This window comes from Durio zibethinus, chromosome 2 (assembly GCF_047325235.1).
Source record: "Durio zibethinus cultivar Kanyao isolate XHJ-2024 chromosome 2, ASM4732523v1, whole genome shotgun sequence".
NCBI lineage: Eukaryota > Viridiplantae > Streptophyta > Magnoliopsida > Malvales > Malvaceae > Durio > Durio zibethinus.
Window position 1 is genome coordinate 36,071,323 of NC_143163.1, and position 18,252 is coordinate 36,089,574.

The window sequence follows — 18,252 nt, forward strand, 5'->3', positions numbered from 1 at the left end:
CTCAGATCTTTCATCAGTTTTTTCCTACTTCAATAATTCTCTGTTTTTTATTTGTTTGATTCTGTAACTGGAAAAACAGGTTTGCAGGGAAAATAAATTAATAATGGGACAGCCCGAATTAATACAAATTTTGCAGCTGTTTGGTTGCTGAGAAAATGCTCTGAACCGTATATATGCCATTGCCAGTCTACTTCGGTAACGTATGTCATCTGTAGTAATCTCGTTTATTTGAAAAATCAAATGAATTAGGTAGAGATTTTTGTTCTAATAGTAGTGCTGTTTATGTGGGAGATTGATGAATTTTTCCCCTTGATTTAAGTGTAATTATTTAACAAATACTCATGTACTTAAAGCTTGGTTGTCAAATTAATAAGGTAGGGTCCGTAGAAAGTCTTTTGCTTTGGAAAAATAAAACCCGAACAAAAAGAACCGTATCCGACCCAACTCCTTTACCCGAATCTATTAGACTTTTGACGTCGAACTTCCTCATCTTAGCTAGCTCGTCTTCTACGAGTGAGCATAATACTAGGGTTTCAAAATGAACTGAAAATAGAGAAAGAAGAGAAGGAAAAATGGATCAAACGCAGAGATCACTGGCAGCAGCTGCAAACTCCCGAACCTATCAGTTCCACCCTGCCCGATCCGCTATTACCGATCTTTTCAATCTTTACTTAGGAGTAATAATTTCCATTTATTCTTTTCTCTTTTCCCTTTATTGTTTTTTAATTTCCAAACTAAAACGTAATGATTCTTTTCTGTCTTTTTCTATTTTGTTTGCAGAGAAGTAATCGCCAAAAAGCTGAGGATTCTATTCGAGAAGCACCGTAAGTCTTCTTTTTTTTTTTTTTTAATTTGATGGAGGTTTAATCGATTGTTTTTTTTTAATAATTAAACTTTAAATTTTCAGGAACAAAACCCAAAAGCGTGTGCTTGCTCTTAATAGAGAGCTTCCTCCTCGAAACGAGCAGTTTCTTTTAGATTTTGAGCAACTTCAGACTCAATTTGGTGTAAGTTTTTCCCCCTTTTTTAAGCATCAAATGCCACTTTACCTTTTGTTTCTTCTTCTTTTTTTTTTTTTTTTTAAATTTTGCTAATGTTTTATTTAAGCTCGGGCTGGTTGTTACTTTTTCTACTTGCTGTAGTGCAAAAACAGATGATAAAAATCAAAATTTTAACAAAAGAAAACAAATGTCATGTCAATTATAACATAAGTAATATATATATATATATATGAAAGTAAAATCTATGTTTTTCGTTTGTTTAAAGAAATTAAACTTTTAATTTTTAACTTTTTTACGGATATTGGTTGCATTCCTATCCAAATGTAGAAGCAAAAAGCAAGTAGTAGCAGTAACAACCGAATGGCACCTCAATTAATCTGTCACAATAAAATTTCTAAACATTGATTCTCAACTGTACAATTATTTATTGATGCTGTGCCGTTCTTGTCAGGATCAAGATCAGTTGCGGTCTGTGACAGAATCTGTTCTAATATCTTTGGTTATTCAGTGTTGTAGTCATGCACCACGGGCAGAGTTTCTTCTTTTTGCTTTACGTAGCTTGTGCAATATAGGCTACATTAATTGGGATACGCTTTTGCCGTCCCTTCTGTCTTCAGTTTCCTCTGCAGAAGTGCCGGCAGGTCAAGGGAGTCAGGGAGTGCCTTCTGTTTCATCGACAAGTTTATCACAGTCTGGGATGATGCCATCTACTAGTGTAATAACTAACACTTCTAATTTTCAGTCCTTGAATCCTGTATCTACATTAACTTCAGTTCAAGTTATTGGGTCTCCAGCACAACCTACAATTGAACCTTCTTCCGGTGCAACTTTATCCCCTGTAAAATCATCTGATATTTCCTCTAATGGTCAACCATCTACAACTAGGATGAATTCATCTATAAGAGATAATGCTATAAGCAATTTACGTCAGCTATGTTGCAAGATCATTTTAACTGGGCTTCAATATGATTTAAAACCAGTGACTCAAGCTGAAATTTTCTACCATATGCTGAATTGGCTGGTTAATTGGGATCAAAGACAACAGGGAAATGAGGAATGTGAAGGAAAGTCCTGGAGACTGGACAAGGCTCTAATTGAATGGCTGCACAGTTGTTTGGATGTAATTTGGCTGTTGGTTGAGGAAGATAAATGCAGAGTGCCCTTTTATGAATTACTTCGAAGTGGATTGCAATTTATAGAAAACATCCCAGATGACGAAGCATTGTTTACACTTATCCTGGAAATACATAGGAGGAGGGATATGATGGCTATGCATATGCAAATGTTAGACCAACACCTTCATTGCCCCACATTTGGAACTCATCGGATTTTGTCACAGACAACTCCTAACGTTTCTGTTGAAGCTGTGGCAAACTTGCGGTATTCACCAATTACATATCCAAGTGTGCTTGGAGAACCACTGCATGGAGAGGTGCTGACTGTTATAATTTATAAATGCTCATTATAATATCTAAAATATAGTATACTTTCCTTACTGAAATGGTCTCTAAGTTTTTTTTAGTTTCTTTTGGCAGCCTTATTAAAGTTATATTAGTCTATATAATTGCTTGTTATGTAGTAGAATAGTGGTGTGCTTCAATGTTATGTCTTGGAGGTTCTTTTCTTTTGGCAGCCTTATTAATGTTATATTAGTCTATATAATTGCCTGTTATGTAGTAGAATAGTGGTGTGCTTCAATGTTATGTCTTGGAGGTTCTTTCCAGAGAAATGACTTTGTATTCTAACCTTTAGTTATATAAAATGAAGAAGGTCAGTGATGGCCAATGGTTTGTCTTATTCGAAATGAAATGTGCTCTTTTGACGGCAATGGTATGATTGTCAGAGCCTTAAATCAATTCTGTCCATTGACCTATTGGGATAGCAGTCTTTGAGCTTTGGCCTGCCTTTCAGTAAATTATGACTATGTTCTCTTTGAAAGAAAGGGGTCAATGAAACTGCTGCATCTGTTCTCTTTCTTAGTCAATGGGCATAAGGGTCAGCATAAAATAGAGAATCTACTTCAGATAAATCTACTTTGCTAGGCAGCCTGTGGAATGGCCAAGAGCCAACCTTTCTGATATATTATCCTAGTGGAGAATGGATTTGGTGGGAAGGGGGACAAGAGAATAAAAAACCTAGACAAACCTTTGTTCCTCATCATATTTTGTTAACAACGTTTAGGATTCCTCTATGTTGCTTAATGTCATTTCAGATCTATCAGCATATATCTCATGGAGGTCTGACATCTGGTCTTTTATGAACCCTTTTTTAAGGAATCACTTACGTTTCTTATATCTACTTTTTGGAATTTTGAAAGGATCAATTGTGATTTCTGATTAAGTGCCTTTGATCATTTGGAGCTTATAAGTTTTGTTTTGATGTTATTTTTTGGTAAATCCTTTTTGAAATTAATTGATTTGAAGCCTTCTTATTGGTTTCTCTTGTTGTCTGCTTGCCTAATGCTTGTAGATACTTTATCCTCTTTTATGCATCATTCTTAGATATAAACTAGTGAGTTTCTTTATCTAGCTGAGGACTAAATATTAAAATTTGTCGTTTAAATCTCGAGTTTGATTCATGCTAAATTCTCCTACAAAATGGGGAGAGGCTGTCAATTTCTCAAGTACTTTTTAGTTTGCTTCTATTTGGTAGATTCAGCTTCTGGTTGAAAACCATTTCTGTTTGCATGGATATGTAAGCTTTTTCTACGTTTTCTTTAATTATGACTTGTATAAATGTTCTTTGTGTATTTGGGAGGGAGGGAAGTAAAAGAAGCGTGCACATGCACACACACACACACACAGAGACACAGACACACACAAACTCACATATAATGGGTTACAGGGACTAAGTGTGGTCAGATTAGTTTCTTTTAATAGGGAAAGGGGGGGTATAGGGGTTGTAGGAACAATATTGGGTTGGCATTTAGTAAGTATGTATTAATAGTTTCTTTTGTGTAGGATCTTGCAGCTTCTATCCAGAGCAGTAGTTTGGACTGGGAGAGAGCTTTACGTTGTATAAGGCATGCTATTCGCTCTACTCCTTCTCCTGATTGGTGGAAACGTGTGCTTGTTGTGGCACCTTGCTATCGAGGTTCTACCCAAGTGCCTACTCCTGGTGCTGTTTTTACCTCTGACATGATTTGTGAGGCAACAATTGATAGAATTGTTGAGCTTTTGAAGTTGACAAATTCAGGCAATAAATTCTTCCATATACTTATTTATTTATTTATTTTTGGCTCTAGTCAATTTAAAAAGCCTGTAAATCATTATCTTTCCGTTAATAATTCCTAGGTGATTGATTCTGGTCAATGAGTTCTAATTCATCTGTTTGATGCTAGGTTTTTTTTCAAACTTTGTCCTTTTAGCAGTGCCAGTTCCCCAAAATAGTAGTGGAATTATGAAGGAATTGATCTTTTAGATATCCTGAATTTCTCACACTTTCTGGTTTCCAACATTTTTTTAATTGCAGAGATAAATTGCTGGCAGGAGTGGCTTGTCTTCTCAGATATATTCTTCTTTCTTATGAAAAGTGGATGTATTGATTTTGTTGATTTTGTTGATAAGCTGGGTTCACGCCTTACAGAGAGTGATCACCACATACTTAATACAAATCATGTTACCTGGCTTTTTGCACAAATCATTCGGGTTGAGCATGTCATGGCTGCTTTGAATAATGATTCTAGAAAGGTTGTTTCTAAATGGAAAAGTTCATTGCCTTTATCATATTCAGTTCGTTCCAACTTGATGAACTTTAGGTCTTGTACAAGTGCATCATGAGGGGATGTTTATGTTAGGGGAGACTTAGTCATAGTCTCATGAAATATGTGTATCTTTCATTCTAAGGTTTATTATTCTCTGCATTGATTACTTGTTAGTGATTGAGAAAATTATATGAATCGATTTGCTTCAACTTAGGCCTTACAATTCTGCTTGTAGGTGGAGCTGACAAGAAAGATTCTATCATTTCATAGAGAAGATAGGAGCTCGGATCCTAATAATCCCCAAAGCATCTTGCTTGATTTTATTAGCAGTTGTCAAAACTTACGCATTTGGTCATTGAATACATCAACCAGAGAATATTTGAATAATGAACAGTTGCAGAAAGGGAAGCAAATAGATGAATGGTGGAGACAAGTGAGCAAAGGTACATATCATGCACATGCTATTGTAGACTTGAATAAACTTAATATGCAGCTATTATAGGTGGTGAAGCTAAAGAAAACTGTGTCCTGCATACCCTGTTTATTGCTTTTTGCTTTGTACTTCTTGTTCACTGTTACAACGAACTTATCATTAACCTGGTCACATTACGTTGACATGTCAGATCTTTAGCGTGCCTGTAAAATTCATCAATACCTGAATAGACCATAAAATATGGCACATCTTTTTACAGTTTTAACATGTTCTGGTTTTATTTTAGGGGAATGCATGATGGATTTTATGAATATGGATGATAGATCAATTGGGATGTTTTGGGTCGTCTCCTACACCATGGCACAACCAGCTTGTGAAACTGTCATGAATTGGTTATCTTCTAGTGGAGTTACAGAGTTGTTACCAGGAGCCAATGTACAGCCCAATGAGAGATTAATGGTGATGCGGGAAGTTAGTCCATTGCCAATATCACTGTTATCTGGCTTTTCAATGAATCTTTGTTTGAAGTTGGTCTCTCAAATGGAAGAATCTTTATTTGCTGGGCAGGTATGATTTCATGTTTCTGGCCCATATAAAAACTTGTGCCTGGAATAGATTTTTTACATCTTTATGTGTGCTTATGTAACTTAGTGAGAGGAGAAGAGGATTACTATAGAGCTAATTGAAAGGTGGTTTCAAGTAGATTTTTCTTCACTAGAATGACAGTTGACAAACAGGTTTAGGATGTTTCTTAATGAACCTACTTTCTTGCATCCTGCCTTCTCTTGTATTAAGTTGAGCTGTGTGTAAGCGCTGGATGATTTTCAGCTTTGTTGTTCTGGCTGTGAAGCTTCTACCACCTGTAAGCTAAAGCCTAAATGTTGCATGGTACCCTACCATGCAGTGGTGTAGCAAGAAAATTTTTTTTCAATGGTGTCATATATCAATTCACCAACTTCTACTTAAATGCAGTATTTTTAAGCATTGTATTATTAAAAATGTTTTACATTATCCAAAAATATACAAAAAAAAATGTGTAATAATATTTGTAATACAAATATAAAGAATTTTTATTTTTTTTGAAGCTACATATTACTCATTGTCATTATAAAAATGGATGGAAATTTTACTTGTTTTGACCCCTCTCTTTATATTTTTATTTAATTTTACTGGGGTTAAAAAGAAAACTATAAAAGAGTTACTCTTATATAACTATATAAATTCAGATTTTCTAGAGTTGCAAAACGTGGCTATGCCCTTGCTACCATGCATAACTAATTTAGTTGATGTGAAGCAGATAAATTAACAGTTTAATGCTTTCTTGCTTTTGTTTCCACATGCAAGAATGACTTTTGTCTCTTAGGTCGAATGGCCTTTGTTGTTTTGGCCAAATTATCTTTATAACTCAAGATGCTGATGGCAGAAACTATTAAAAAGAGGTGTCAAGCAAAAACAATTAACAGGACCTTGTTTAACTGGTTCAACTTAAGTTATGATCCTAAAATAGAATTGTGTAATCTAATTCATATAGTTGACCTCTGTTTGTTGTAGGTTTAATTGGATCATTACTGGTTGTCGAACTCTTTTTAATGCTTGATATTGATACTTTGATGCAGGTTGTTCCTAGCATTGCTATGGTTGAAACATACACCAGATTGCTGCTCATTGCACCTCATTCATTATTTCGTTCACACTTTAGTGTAATTTACTTTGCCTCTAAAGTTACTATTTCTTATCTTTTTAGAAAATTTCTTATAAGTAAAGGAATATTGCCATTCAGTTCTCTTTTAGATCTGTGGTATAAATTTGTTGTTCGTCTGAAATGTTAGTTTCTTATCATTTCTAATAGAAGCCTTAAGAGGTAATTGTCACTTTAATATTTTTTTCCTTTAACCTTAAGCTAGCTGAAAGTAAATCAGTCATCCTCTAATTTGGAAAAACAAATTTTGACTTACAATGACTTCATCTATCGATATATGTGTTTTTCAGATTTCCTGACATGTCTTGCACTGTCATGACAGATGAATAAATCTGTTCAAGATCATTGGCTGCTCTGGAACTGACTAGAAGAAACAATCACTGATTATAAAACCATTTTTTAGAAAAATTTATATTCTTACACTAATTTTTTGATTTTTCTCTCCAAACCCATGGTGAGTTATGATCAATAGATGACCCGATTTAGTGGGAAAAGGCTTAGTTGTTGACTGCTGCATTTTTCCAATTTAGACCAAAGTTTGAGTCTATTTCCCTTATTCTCACTTTTTTGGGTTTATGAAAATATATATTATTGCTAGCTAATTCAACAATAAGATGTCTTAAAAATCCTATCTTTGCAGCATTTAGCTCAGAGGAATGCTTCTTTATTGAGCAAGCCTGGGGTGACACTTTTGGTGCTTGAAATTGTGAACTATCGCCTGCTTCCACTCTACAGGTGATCTTCGGCCTGGTTCATCCAGCAAAGATATTCCTCTTCCCTCAGCTGCTGATAGTGTGTGATAAAGTCTAGAATGATAACTGTTATCAATTCTTCAGGCACTCCTCTGGACATCAATGTTTCAAACTTCTTTTTCAGAATTGAGCTTTCTGATTCCCTTGGGTTTCTGTGTTCTTTGCCCATTCTTCACTTTTGTCTCATCCCTTAATGAGTTTTTATAAATTCTCAAGATTAGTCTCTTACTCTTAGGATTGTGGCAGCTTCAAATTCTAAGCCTTGGTATTTAATCTTCAATTTGATTATATAGTATATGAGATTTGCAATCCCTTTTTGTAGGTACCAAGGAAAATGTAAAACTCTGATGTATGATGTTACAAAAATAATTTCTGCATTAAAAGGAAAACGGGGAGATCATCGTGTGTTTAGGTTGGCTGAGAACTTGTGCATAAATCTGATTTTGTCATTGAGAGACTTTTTCTCAGTGAAAAGGGAAGGGAAGGTAAATGCTATTATCTCAAACCAAAAACTTTTGTTGTTCTCTCCTTTCCATTGCTTAATGTAGCTAAAATATTTGAAATTGATTTTTACAGGGCCCCACTGAATTCACAGAAACTTTAAATCGGATAACTATAATCACTCTTGCCATCACCATTAAAACACGCGGAATTGCAGATGCTGATCACCTACTTTATCTTCAAACCATGTTGGATCAGATATTGGCAACTAGCCTGCATACTTGGTCAGAGAAAACACTACGTTATTTTCCCTCTCTTCTTCGTGATATCTTAATGGGACGGACAGACAAAAGAGGATTGGCAATTCAAGCATGGCAACAGGTTCAACTGATGTTTCCTTAAAAAAAATTCAATTTTCTTTTTTCTTTTTTTTTTTAAATTTTATTTGATATCTTTTGTGAGATAAAGCGATCCCAATGGAAATTCAAGGCACTTGCTTAGCAAATATGCAAAATGAGTGTAAGAAGAAAAGGAAGAAATAGTTAATGCCTCAAGCCTCAAATGTCTATAGAATTTTCATGAAAGGGCTTGTTAGACAAAAAGGAGAAATCTAACGTAAATAGAAAATGCTCTTGAAAGCTATTAGTTTTTTTTTTTTTTTTAATTCTATTGATTAGTGCTTAATTCCTGTCATAATTTGAGAGTGAACAGATTATTTTAGACACAGGAACACTGATATATACATGTTTTTCATAGGTTTATAAAAAAAACTTGAAATATGCTATCGTTAATCACTCTGTTGAAATATTTTGTGTTGTTTCGATGCATGAGTTTATTGTTATTAATAGTTGTTGTCATCATGTTATCCTCATTTTTTCCTTGTTTGCCTAGATTTCATGCAGTAGCTAATATTGGAACATTTACTTATTTTACAGTCAGAAACAACAGTGATAAACCAATGCACCCAACTTCTTTCTGCATCTGCTGATCCAAATTATGTTATGACTTATATTAGTCACAGTTTCCCTCAACACCGGCAATATCTTTGTGCTGGTGCATGGATACTGATGCAAGGGCGCCCTGAAAACATTAACAGTGGAAACCTGGTATGTTTATCTAGTCTTTTCTCACTTGCCTGGAAAGATCACTTGAATAGAATCATATTGTTACTTTCCTGATAGCTACTATGCACTTCCTTTTTCTCCTAAAAATTTCATTAAATGTTAAAGACATAATCTTTTGCAAAAAATGAGTCAGGCACGGGTGTTGAGAGAATTTTCACCTGAAGAAGTGACATCAAATATTTATACAATGGTGGATGTATTACTTCATCACATTCATATGGAGCTTCAGCATGGGCATTCCTTGCAGGTTTTGTAGCCATTTTCTATGTAGTTTCATTAACTAAATTATTGCTTTGTTAAGTATTTCACCTGATTTGCCTTTTTCAGGACCTCTTTTTGAAAACTTGCGCAAACCTTGCCTTTTTTGTTTGGACCCATGAGTTGATTCCTTTGGATATATTGCTTCTGGCACTCATTGACCGTGATGATGATCCCCATGCCCTGCGTATTGTGGTATGTTCCACTGAAATATTTTACTACTTTTCTCATGAAACTTTTGTTCATAGATGCAGTTGTCTAAATTGATTGTTGTGCATAACAATTGGCCTCATATAAGTTCCTGTCTTGTAGTTTTGTTTCTGGTCTCAATCTTCAGGAGTCATGACTAACTTGGTCATCTGAATGTTTGCTGCAATGAGCAGTAGTAAGGGTTTTTGAAGTCTTGTATTGTACATGTATTTAACTGGCCTTTTATCCTTCTCTTTGGATCTTTAATATGGAGGCTACTATTTTTGTTGATTGCTGTCTATGAGGAATCTGTAACTTTTTTTACTGCAACTATGGTCTTTGCAAGGCCTTTATTTTAATACTGAGTAGCATCATACTCTAGTGTCATTGAGTCAGATTATTGTGTACACGAGGTTCTGATAGCAGTTTGTTTACTTCCCATATTTTTCTTTTATTCTTCTGTCTCGACTCTTGATTTCATTTTCATTCTCCTTTATACCATGCTGACCATTCATTTGATGTCATCTTGGAGATTTTTTAAATAAATTAATTTTTATTCTGCTTGAGTTTATCTAAAAATTTGTAAAGTTTAATGCAGAAAATTCTTACTACTACTAATTAAGATAAACTGTTGACTTATTGTTACTGCATTGATGTTCTGATAATGTAATTATAAATTGCAGATAAGCCTACTTGACAGGCAAGAACTTCAACAAAGGGTGAAACTATATTGTGCGAGTCGTGGGCCTCATGAGCATTGGCTTAACACTGGAATGTTTAAGCGCACTGACTTGCAAAAGGCCCTTGGCAATCATCTCTCATGGAAGGACAGGTGATTTTTTTTAAAACATGAAACACTCCAGGTTGGAGTCTAAACTTTTATTTATCTGGTGATTAGTAGAGCGTTGTAGTTAAGCTAATATATACACTAATATATATGGTTAGGAGTGGAATATGCTATGTGCTCTGTTGGGATAGATACTTAGTAAAGTATGTTGCTCTGTATTTTCTGTTTTGTTATTTATGTTTAGCATTATTATTGACACTGTCTTTCTAAGCTTTACAGGTATCCTACATTCTTCGATGATATTGCAGCACGTTTGCTTCTAGTCATCCCATTAATTGTTTACAGACTTATTGAGAATGATGCTACAGAAGCAGTGGACAGGATTCTGGCGATGTATTCTGTATTTTTAGCTTACCATCCGTTAAGATTTACATTTGTTCGTGACATTCTTGCATATTTCTATGGTCATCTACCTGGAAAGCTCATTGTTCGAATATTGAAGGTATTAGATCTTAGCAAGGTAATTACACTTTCTGCTCCCTTCCATTTACCTTGTATACATACTGGTTTTCTCGAAGCTTATTGGCTTCAAATTTGTTCCAGATTCCTTTTTCCGAATCATTCCCGCAGCACATTGGTTCATCAAATCCTGCGATATGCCCACCTCCAGAATATTTTGCAACTCTTTTATTGGCTCTTGTGAATAATGTAATACCCCCATTAAACAGCAACTCAAAAAGTGGATCAATGGGAGATGCTTCCAATAATTCAGTGCGTGGTCCTCATAATAAAACTCCAGCAACACCTCAGTCTGGACCAGCAAATGCTTCTGAGGGTCAAAAAGCATTCTATCAAATTCAGGACCCTGGGACATATACTCAGCTGGTTCTCGAAACAGCCGTCATAGAAATACTCTCTCTTCCAATATCTGCTTCTCAGATTGTGTCATCTCTAGTTCAAATTGTTGTTAACATACAACCAACACTGATTCAATCCAGCAATGGTTTGCATGGAGCTTCCAATGGTTTGGGGCAAGGTTCAGTTTTACCAACATCCCCTTCGGGAGGCAGCACAGATTCTTTGAGTGCAGGCAGATCGACTCCTTCTGTATCAGGGATCAACACCTCTAGTTTTGTTTCACGAAGTGGTTATACATGCCAACAGCTATCATGCTTGTTTATCCAAGCTTGTGGTCTGTTGTTGGCTCAGCTCCCTCCTGAGTTTCACTTACAGCTTTACATGGAGGCATCACGTATAATAAAAGAAAGTTGGTGGCTATCTGATGGGAAGAGATCAGTGGGTGAATTAGACACAGCTGTCACCTATGCTTTGTTGGATCCAACATGGGCTTCCCAAGATAATACCTCCACAGCTATAGGTATTGTATCATTCATGGCATTGATTTATGTTGACTTTTTTTGGGTGAGAATATTCGTATTAACTCAATTTCATGTTTGCTTTATCCCCTTGTTGACTTGAAGCATTCCAATTTGCTGAAATTGCAATAATTTAATTCTGAAATTGTTTTTAAAAAGGTTTAAAGTCATGAATGGCCCATAAAATGTTCAATGTGGTTTATTAACTTCAAAAATCTCTAATGTGGTACTTGAACTAAGAATTTGTTATCTAATGTGGTACTCACCCTTGATGTGGTTAGCTTCAAATAATGACACGTGGTGGAAAAACAATCTTTCAAGTACCACATTAGTTAACAGATTCATAGTTCAAGTACCATATTAAATATTTTTAAAGTTTAACAAGTACCACATTAGTTAACAAATTCATAGTTCAAGTACCATATTTGAGATTTTTAAAGTTTAAGTACCACATTGAAAATTTCACTATAGTTTAGAGCCATTCATAACATTAACCCTTTTAAAAATTACAGAATATACAAACGTACCTCTGAGAATATGGATGAAGATTTACAATTTAATTGTTTTCAAGATTAGAGAGGACAACTAACTTGAATTTCTCATGAGTGACTAATTGAGGCAAGCAAAAATGATACTGATTCCATGCATGGCTGAGTTAGTTTATGCTCATAAGGTCAATGCAGATCCTCAACAATTCTGCAAGGGAAACAATGTAGTCTCTATATTGATATTGATACAAGATAGGATCATGCTTATTGAAGGGTTAAACTATTAGACATCTGTTTTATTAATTATATATTTTTATGTGTTCAATTATTATTTTAGTATTTAAAGAATTATTAAGGCTTTTAGGATTGTATTGGGTATATTGTATTTATATTAGGGTTAAGGTGTAACTTATAAATATGGAAGTCATTCTAGTTTCTAGTTGCTTCAAAAAACGAGCTGCTGAGAAGTGAGATATGCTCTAAGTAGTGAATCCCCTCTTGCTTCAGTCTCTTCTTCCCCCTATTTCCTTTGTTTCTCCCTCCTTTCCGAGATTTCTATCTGATCTTTATTCTCCCTCTTTTACTCTCTTATACCTCACCAGATATGTTCTCTTTGATTTACTACTTAGAGGTTGATAGCTGGGGAACAATCTTATTCCCCCTCCCTTTCTCCCCCACCCCCATTATCTCTCTCTCTCTCTCTCTCTCTCTCTCTCTCTCTCTCTCTCTCTCACACACACACACACACACACACACACACATACTTACACATACATGGATATGCAAGCACATCTTATTTGCCTCTTTCTGCATTTGGCTATTATATTCATTTTACTGAAGTGGATTTGTCCTGAACATAGCCATCCATACCTTCATAAAGGGAAGGGGACAATTTCTGTCTGGTCTTCTCTTTTCAAGAACTTTAAGATTAGTGCTAGACTACTACTTTTGGATGCTACATTTCTACTGATTCACACCCTTTCTGCTTGCTTCTGATGATTGGTTATCTATCAAAAAATAAAATTTAACGAATAAGACAATAAAATGTTATCATCCCTAGTGAAGTTCAAACAGATGATAATCATTCATCCATTGTGCACCTTCAGCTTTTCATCATCGATAATTTTATATTTTAAACATCCAGATGTCTTATCATAAGGTCTTCCAGCTTCCATACTTGACAGTTATATTAAAAGTGCCAGTGCCAACACAATGACTTATCATTCTATACTGACTTGCACTCTGATTATTCCACTGTTGTATCAGGTAATATAGTTGCATTGCTTCATTCTTTCTTCAGCAACCTTCCACAAGAATGGCTAGAGGAAACCCATGTCATTATTAAACATCTCAGGCCAGTAACATCAGTTGCTATGTTGAGAATAGCATTCCGTATAATGGGCCCCTTGCTTCCAAGACTTGCCAATGCTCATAATCTTTTCAACAAGGTATAACAGTCAATTTTTCATATCTTCTTGAATGTTTTGTCTCTAGATGAGTTAGATTTCTTTTTATTGGAAGCTTATTTTGTTTTATTAATTTCTCCTGTATTGCTTACCTAAGATTTAACAAACTTCTGGTTGTGGAGGTTTTATCTTGAATATGAAACTACCATCACTTCATCATATAGAGTTTGACGTCCACTTTGGAGATTCTAAGTTAGCAAACTTGTTCTTTTGACAGTAATTTATCAACATGCTTACACAGATGTAGCTTGTAATCACATCTACCCTTTCATGTGTACTTGTCCTTGGCTCTGGTGCATCATTAGGTGTTATGTTGCATGTCCAAACAATTGAAGTTTCGACCTTAAGAAAAGAAAATCTTCAATTGGTTCCATCTCCAACATACAAATGACAATTATTTTATCCTATTGGATAGCAGTTAGGAGTTGCAGTATGGTTTTGACAAATATTATGATATTATTATTCTGAAAACTAAAAGTATATAGATTGTGAAATATTAGAGAAAGATGCACACACAGACAGTGCAAAATATTAATCTTGAAATCTTAATGTAGGACAGGTAACTCACAACTCAAATATTAATAAATCTCAATAAGTCATTCATCACAAGCCCTCCGTTCTCCACCACTTAATGTCTTGAACCCCAAGTCTCCAAAATATTAGTCTTTGTAGTTGGACATCAACCAACAAGAGGTTCTTTTTGGTTTTATAACAAATCATATGGCAAGATGATTTAGCAAAAGGCTTATGTTCTAAAGAAAACAGCATTAGGATGCTGACATGCTTGGTATATGGTATATTGGTATTTGAATAAGTATAGAATCTTTAGTAGAAAATGAAAAGAAAGGGAAAACCTTGGCTGATATTGTGGTCAGGATACCAATTCATTACTAAACCATTTCAGAGACAATATTTACCATTGAACTACTATTTGGGATTGTTGGGAGCATTCCCTTAATAACAACGAAAAAGGGGTAAGTTCCCACTCTTTGTAATTATGCCAAAAATTTATTAATTTGATGGACATGATCGCATGTCTTATGATTTTATTGTGGACCTGCTTTTTATGCATATTTTCAATTTCTCTACCACAGCAAGCATAGTCCATTTTTTTGAGGTTAACATTTAACTATGCATGATTTGGTTTCGTATGCTTAATTTTCATTAATTGTCTTTCAGGTTCTGTCATTACTTTTAAATACATTGGTGGATGTATTTGGGAAAAACTCTCAGACACCTGTTCCTGCGGATGCGTCAGAGATAACGGATATCATTGATTACCTGTTAGTATTACTTTTTTTTTTCCTTGGTAGAAGGTTTAATCTTTCCTTTATCTTTGCTTTAAAGTACTTTGATGTGTGCCTCATTCATGTTCTTTTCAGTCATCATGTCATCCACTATGAAGGACAAGGAGGGCCAGTGCAGGCTAACAGCAAGCCTAGGCCAGAGGTCTTGGCTCTTTGTGGGAGAGCTGCTGAAAGTCTACGTCCAGATGTACAGCATCTTCTATCCCACTTGAAACCTGATATTAACTCTTCAATATATGCTGCTACCCATCCAAAGTTAGTTCAGAATCCCCCCTGACAATTAGTTGCCCAGCATCCTTCATGAGTTGATTGTGTTCAAGCCACACCTTTATCACCAAAAAAAGTTTGTGTTTAACTGCCGTTCCTCGTCCCATAAGTTTTGCTGTAGTTTCTGGCCATCAGGTGGCGACACAGAATCAAAATACTTTCCAATTTTGATCACAGAGGTAAGGGCACCATTTTGAGAACTAGAGCTGTCTGCAGATGTTTTTTATGCCATTATAGAAAACAAGCAACACTGTTGATAAGATATGACCTATATAACTCTTACGGCTTTAGCAAAAAGCTTAGACCAAGCTTCCAGTGTTGACCACCCATAAAGCATCGTTATCTGATTGTTCTAATGTAGAAAACCAAGCACATACTGAAGTGCATATTGTAATATATTTAGTGGCTGGGTTTTTAATATAATATCATATAAGTTTGTATGTGAACCAAAATTTTAAGAGGATGAAATGGGATTGCTAATAAAGAGTGTTTTTCTTGACACACTTGATATTAGTCTTCTTTTATACTAAAAATCGCACCCCCTTCGCTTCAACATGCAAACTTGATAACTCTTTAAGTTGGAGTTTCAAATTCCACCTAGCAGTGGCAACAGGACGGGTACTTGATATTTTCGAGGTATCTGTATCCAAACTTAATGATTTATCGTACTACCTGAATCCGTTGATTACTCGGATCACTTTGATTTTTGCTATTGGAACCTTATCTTGTCCGAACCTGTTACATATCCTATTATGAGGTTCTTTTGTTCCCCCTTGTCCTTTCATATTTGCAAAAAGGATTTAGTAGTCAATTTAAAAGAAGTGATCAACAAATGGGCATGAAAATTATCCAATCATTTCTGGAGATTTATAGCGAAGCAAGATCAACGTCTGCCTAGCATTTGCCTGGCTTCAGGTAGCGGCCAACCTGCTTGAATCAGCCAAACCCCCAGACCCCAGTCCCCTACTGACCATCAATTGTTTTGAACTAAATTGACTCTTTTTCAGTACCAATTGGGACCTGAAAGGTAGAGAATAGAACTGAAATCCCCAACCAACTAATACGACTTCAAGAGAATAGTTGTTGAGAATATTTGACTCTTCTTTTGGGTAATAAACTCTCTCCAAATGTCATTGGACACATGTTTTTCACTTGAAAACAAAGTGCAAATTATTCGATGTTAAGATATTGTTGGTTGGATAGCTCTGGGCTTCATAAAATATGAGGTCAGAGCGTAAGAATATGGTGTTACATTTTTAGAATTGAGAAAAGTATCTTGCTTTTTTGATAGTTGGTGTTAAGCATGGTGATGAAATTAAAAAATTGCATCGCTTAATCTATTGGATTTTTTAAAAATGAAAAATAGATTTGGAGTGACAAGTCATATTACTATCCTTAGCTATGAATAAAGGTGGTAATTACTTCAATTTTAGCTTGATGGGAATAATTTTTATCGGATTATAATGATGTTTTATTATTGAATTTTAAAGATTTAATTATAAAATAATATTATGATTCGATAAAAGAAACTTTCCTCATATGTAAAGGACCTTTAGTTTGAAAATATTATTTTTATTATTTTTGTTTCAAAAATTTTGAAATTGATTACTGTCTTCTTTAATGAAAAGTTTGAGTGAATTGCATAATTAGTTTGTGATTTTTTTTAATGTTTTATTTTATTTATGGCCTCAAATTTTTAATTTTATTAAACTCCAACAATCTGTCAACATGCTATAAAAGTATGAAAAGGATCTCTCCTCCCATTTGTATTTGTATTTTTTTAATTTACGGCAAATTTCATCCATATTCTCATGATGTTTTAATTTGAAATAAATTTAAAAGATCGTGAACAAGAAATCAAATATTTTAAGTTGTCGACGAAAATAGAATATTATGAAAATATTATAAATTGATGGTTCAAGTTTACGCTAAAAAACTTAAAATAGAAAGAGTAATAATCCCTTTACAAATATAACATTTGCAACTAAAGGAAGACTAAAAGTAGCATCTATTTATGTTGAATTAATAATTTATAAAAAAAATGTATTTAAATAAATATTTTGAAGGTTAAAATATAAGATTTTGAATAAAAAATTACGAATTCCAACTTTGAAATAAAAGAGTTGATATTTACGACAAGGGTGAGAAATGGTGACTTTGCTTGTACATTATGGGTTTGAATAATTTATAAACAGCATACTAATCAATATTTTATAAAAAAAGTTTATAAATGTTAAGATTTAAAAATAATTATATAAATAAATTAAATTAAAATTTTAAATTTATACTTATTAATAAATTATTTTCAATTAAAAAATGGAAGTGATAAAAAGTAAAAAGTTGAACATTAATGAAATGAAAATAACATAAACATAAAGATGAAAGGAAAAGAGTAAGGAATAAAAAAATGAAAATGAAGTTCTTTGACATATATATTTTTTTTGTAAGAAAAAAATTTAAATTAGTTTAGTCTCTTATATTAAAATAAAATATATTATATTTAATAATTTAAAATAAATAATTATAAATTATGTATTTAAAATAATTTTAATAAATGATCATTGATAAAATTTAAATTAAAAATTTTTTTTATAAAAATAATAATTTTAATGATTAAATTAATTATTTATTGATAATATATCTAGTGACATACAGATATAAAATAATTAACTGGGTTAAGAAAAGGACTTAAAAACAGTTGGAAAAGCAAATATTATTTGAATTTATTCACGCTGCCCGTACCCATACCAATACGCAAAATGAAAATCTCTTTCTCTCATTCGATGTGAAGTTTGACGAAAACTGTACGTTATGTTATGGTTCACACAACTTGGTGCGGTAGCCCATAGGCCTGCCCACCAAATAAAATAATAATAAATAGATCACTGAAAACGTGACGGGATATTATTTTTTTTTTGAATTGGGGTTTCTGAAACCACCGAAATCCTCCATCTAATCTAT

The 18,252-nt window shown here is 34.0% G+C and overlaps 1 protein-coding gene across 2 annotated transcripts; it reads left to right on the forward strand.

Annotated features, from left to right (window-relative positions):
- The first annotated feature begins 502 nt into the window (after nt 1–502).
- LOC111318081 (mediator of RNA polymerase II transcription subunit) lies at nt 503–15,794 on the forward strand. Of its 2 annotated transcripts, XM_022920718.2 has the most exons (21): nt 503–677; nt 781–824; nt 908–1,007; nt 1,453–2,433; nt 3,962–4,196; nt 4,473–4,690; nt 4,940–5,147; nt 5,424–5,704; nt 6,754–6,837; nt 7,477–7,571; nt 7,911–8,073; nt 8,165–8,410; nt 8,965–9,135; nt 9,287–9,400; nt 9,481–9,606; nt 10,284–10,432; nt 10,667–10,907; nt 10,991–11,765; nt 13,518–13,699; nt 14,897–15,000; nt 15,100–15,794. In XM_022920718.2, the coding sequence occupies exons 1-21, from the start codon at nt 573–575 to the stop codon at nt 15,299–15,301; spliced, it is 4,824 nt and encodes a 1,607-aa protein (XP_022776453.1). In that variant the 5' UTR covers nt 503–572; the 3' UTR covers nt 15,302–15,794. The 2 variants fall into 2 exon arrangements, with proteins under 2 accessions (XP_022776453.1, XP_022776454.1); XM_022920719.2 differs by lacking the exon at nt 1,453–2,433.
- Nucleotides 15,795–18,252: the final 2,458 nt, after the last annotated feature.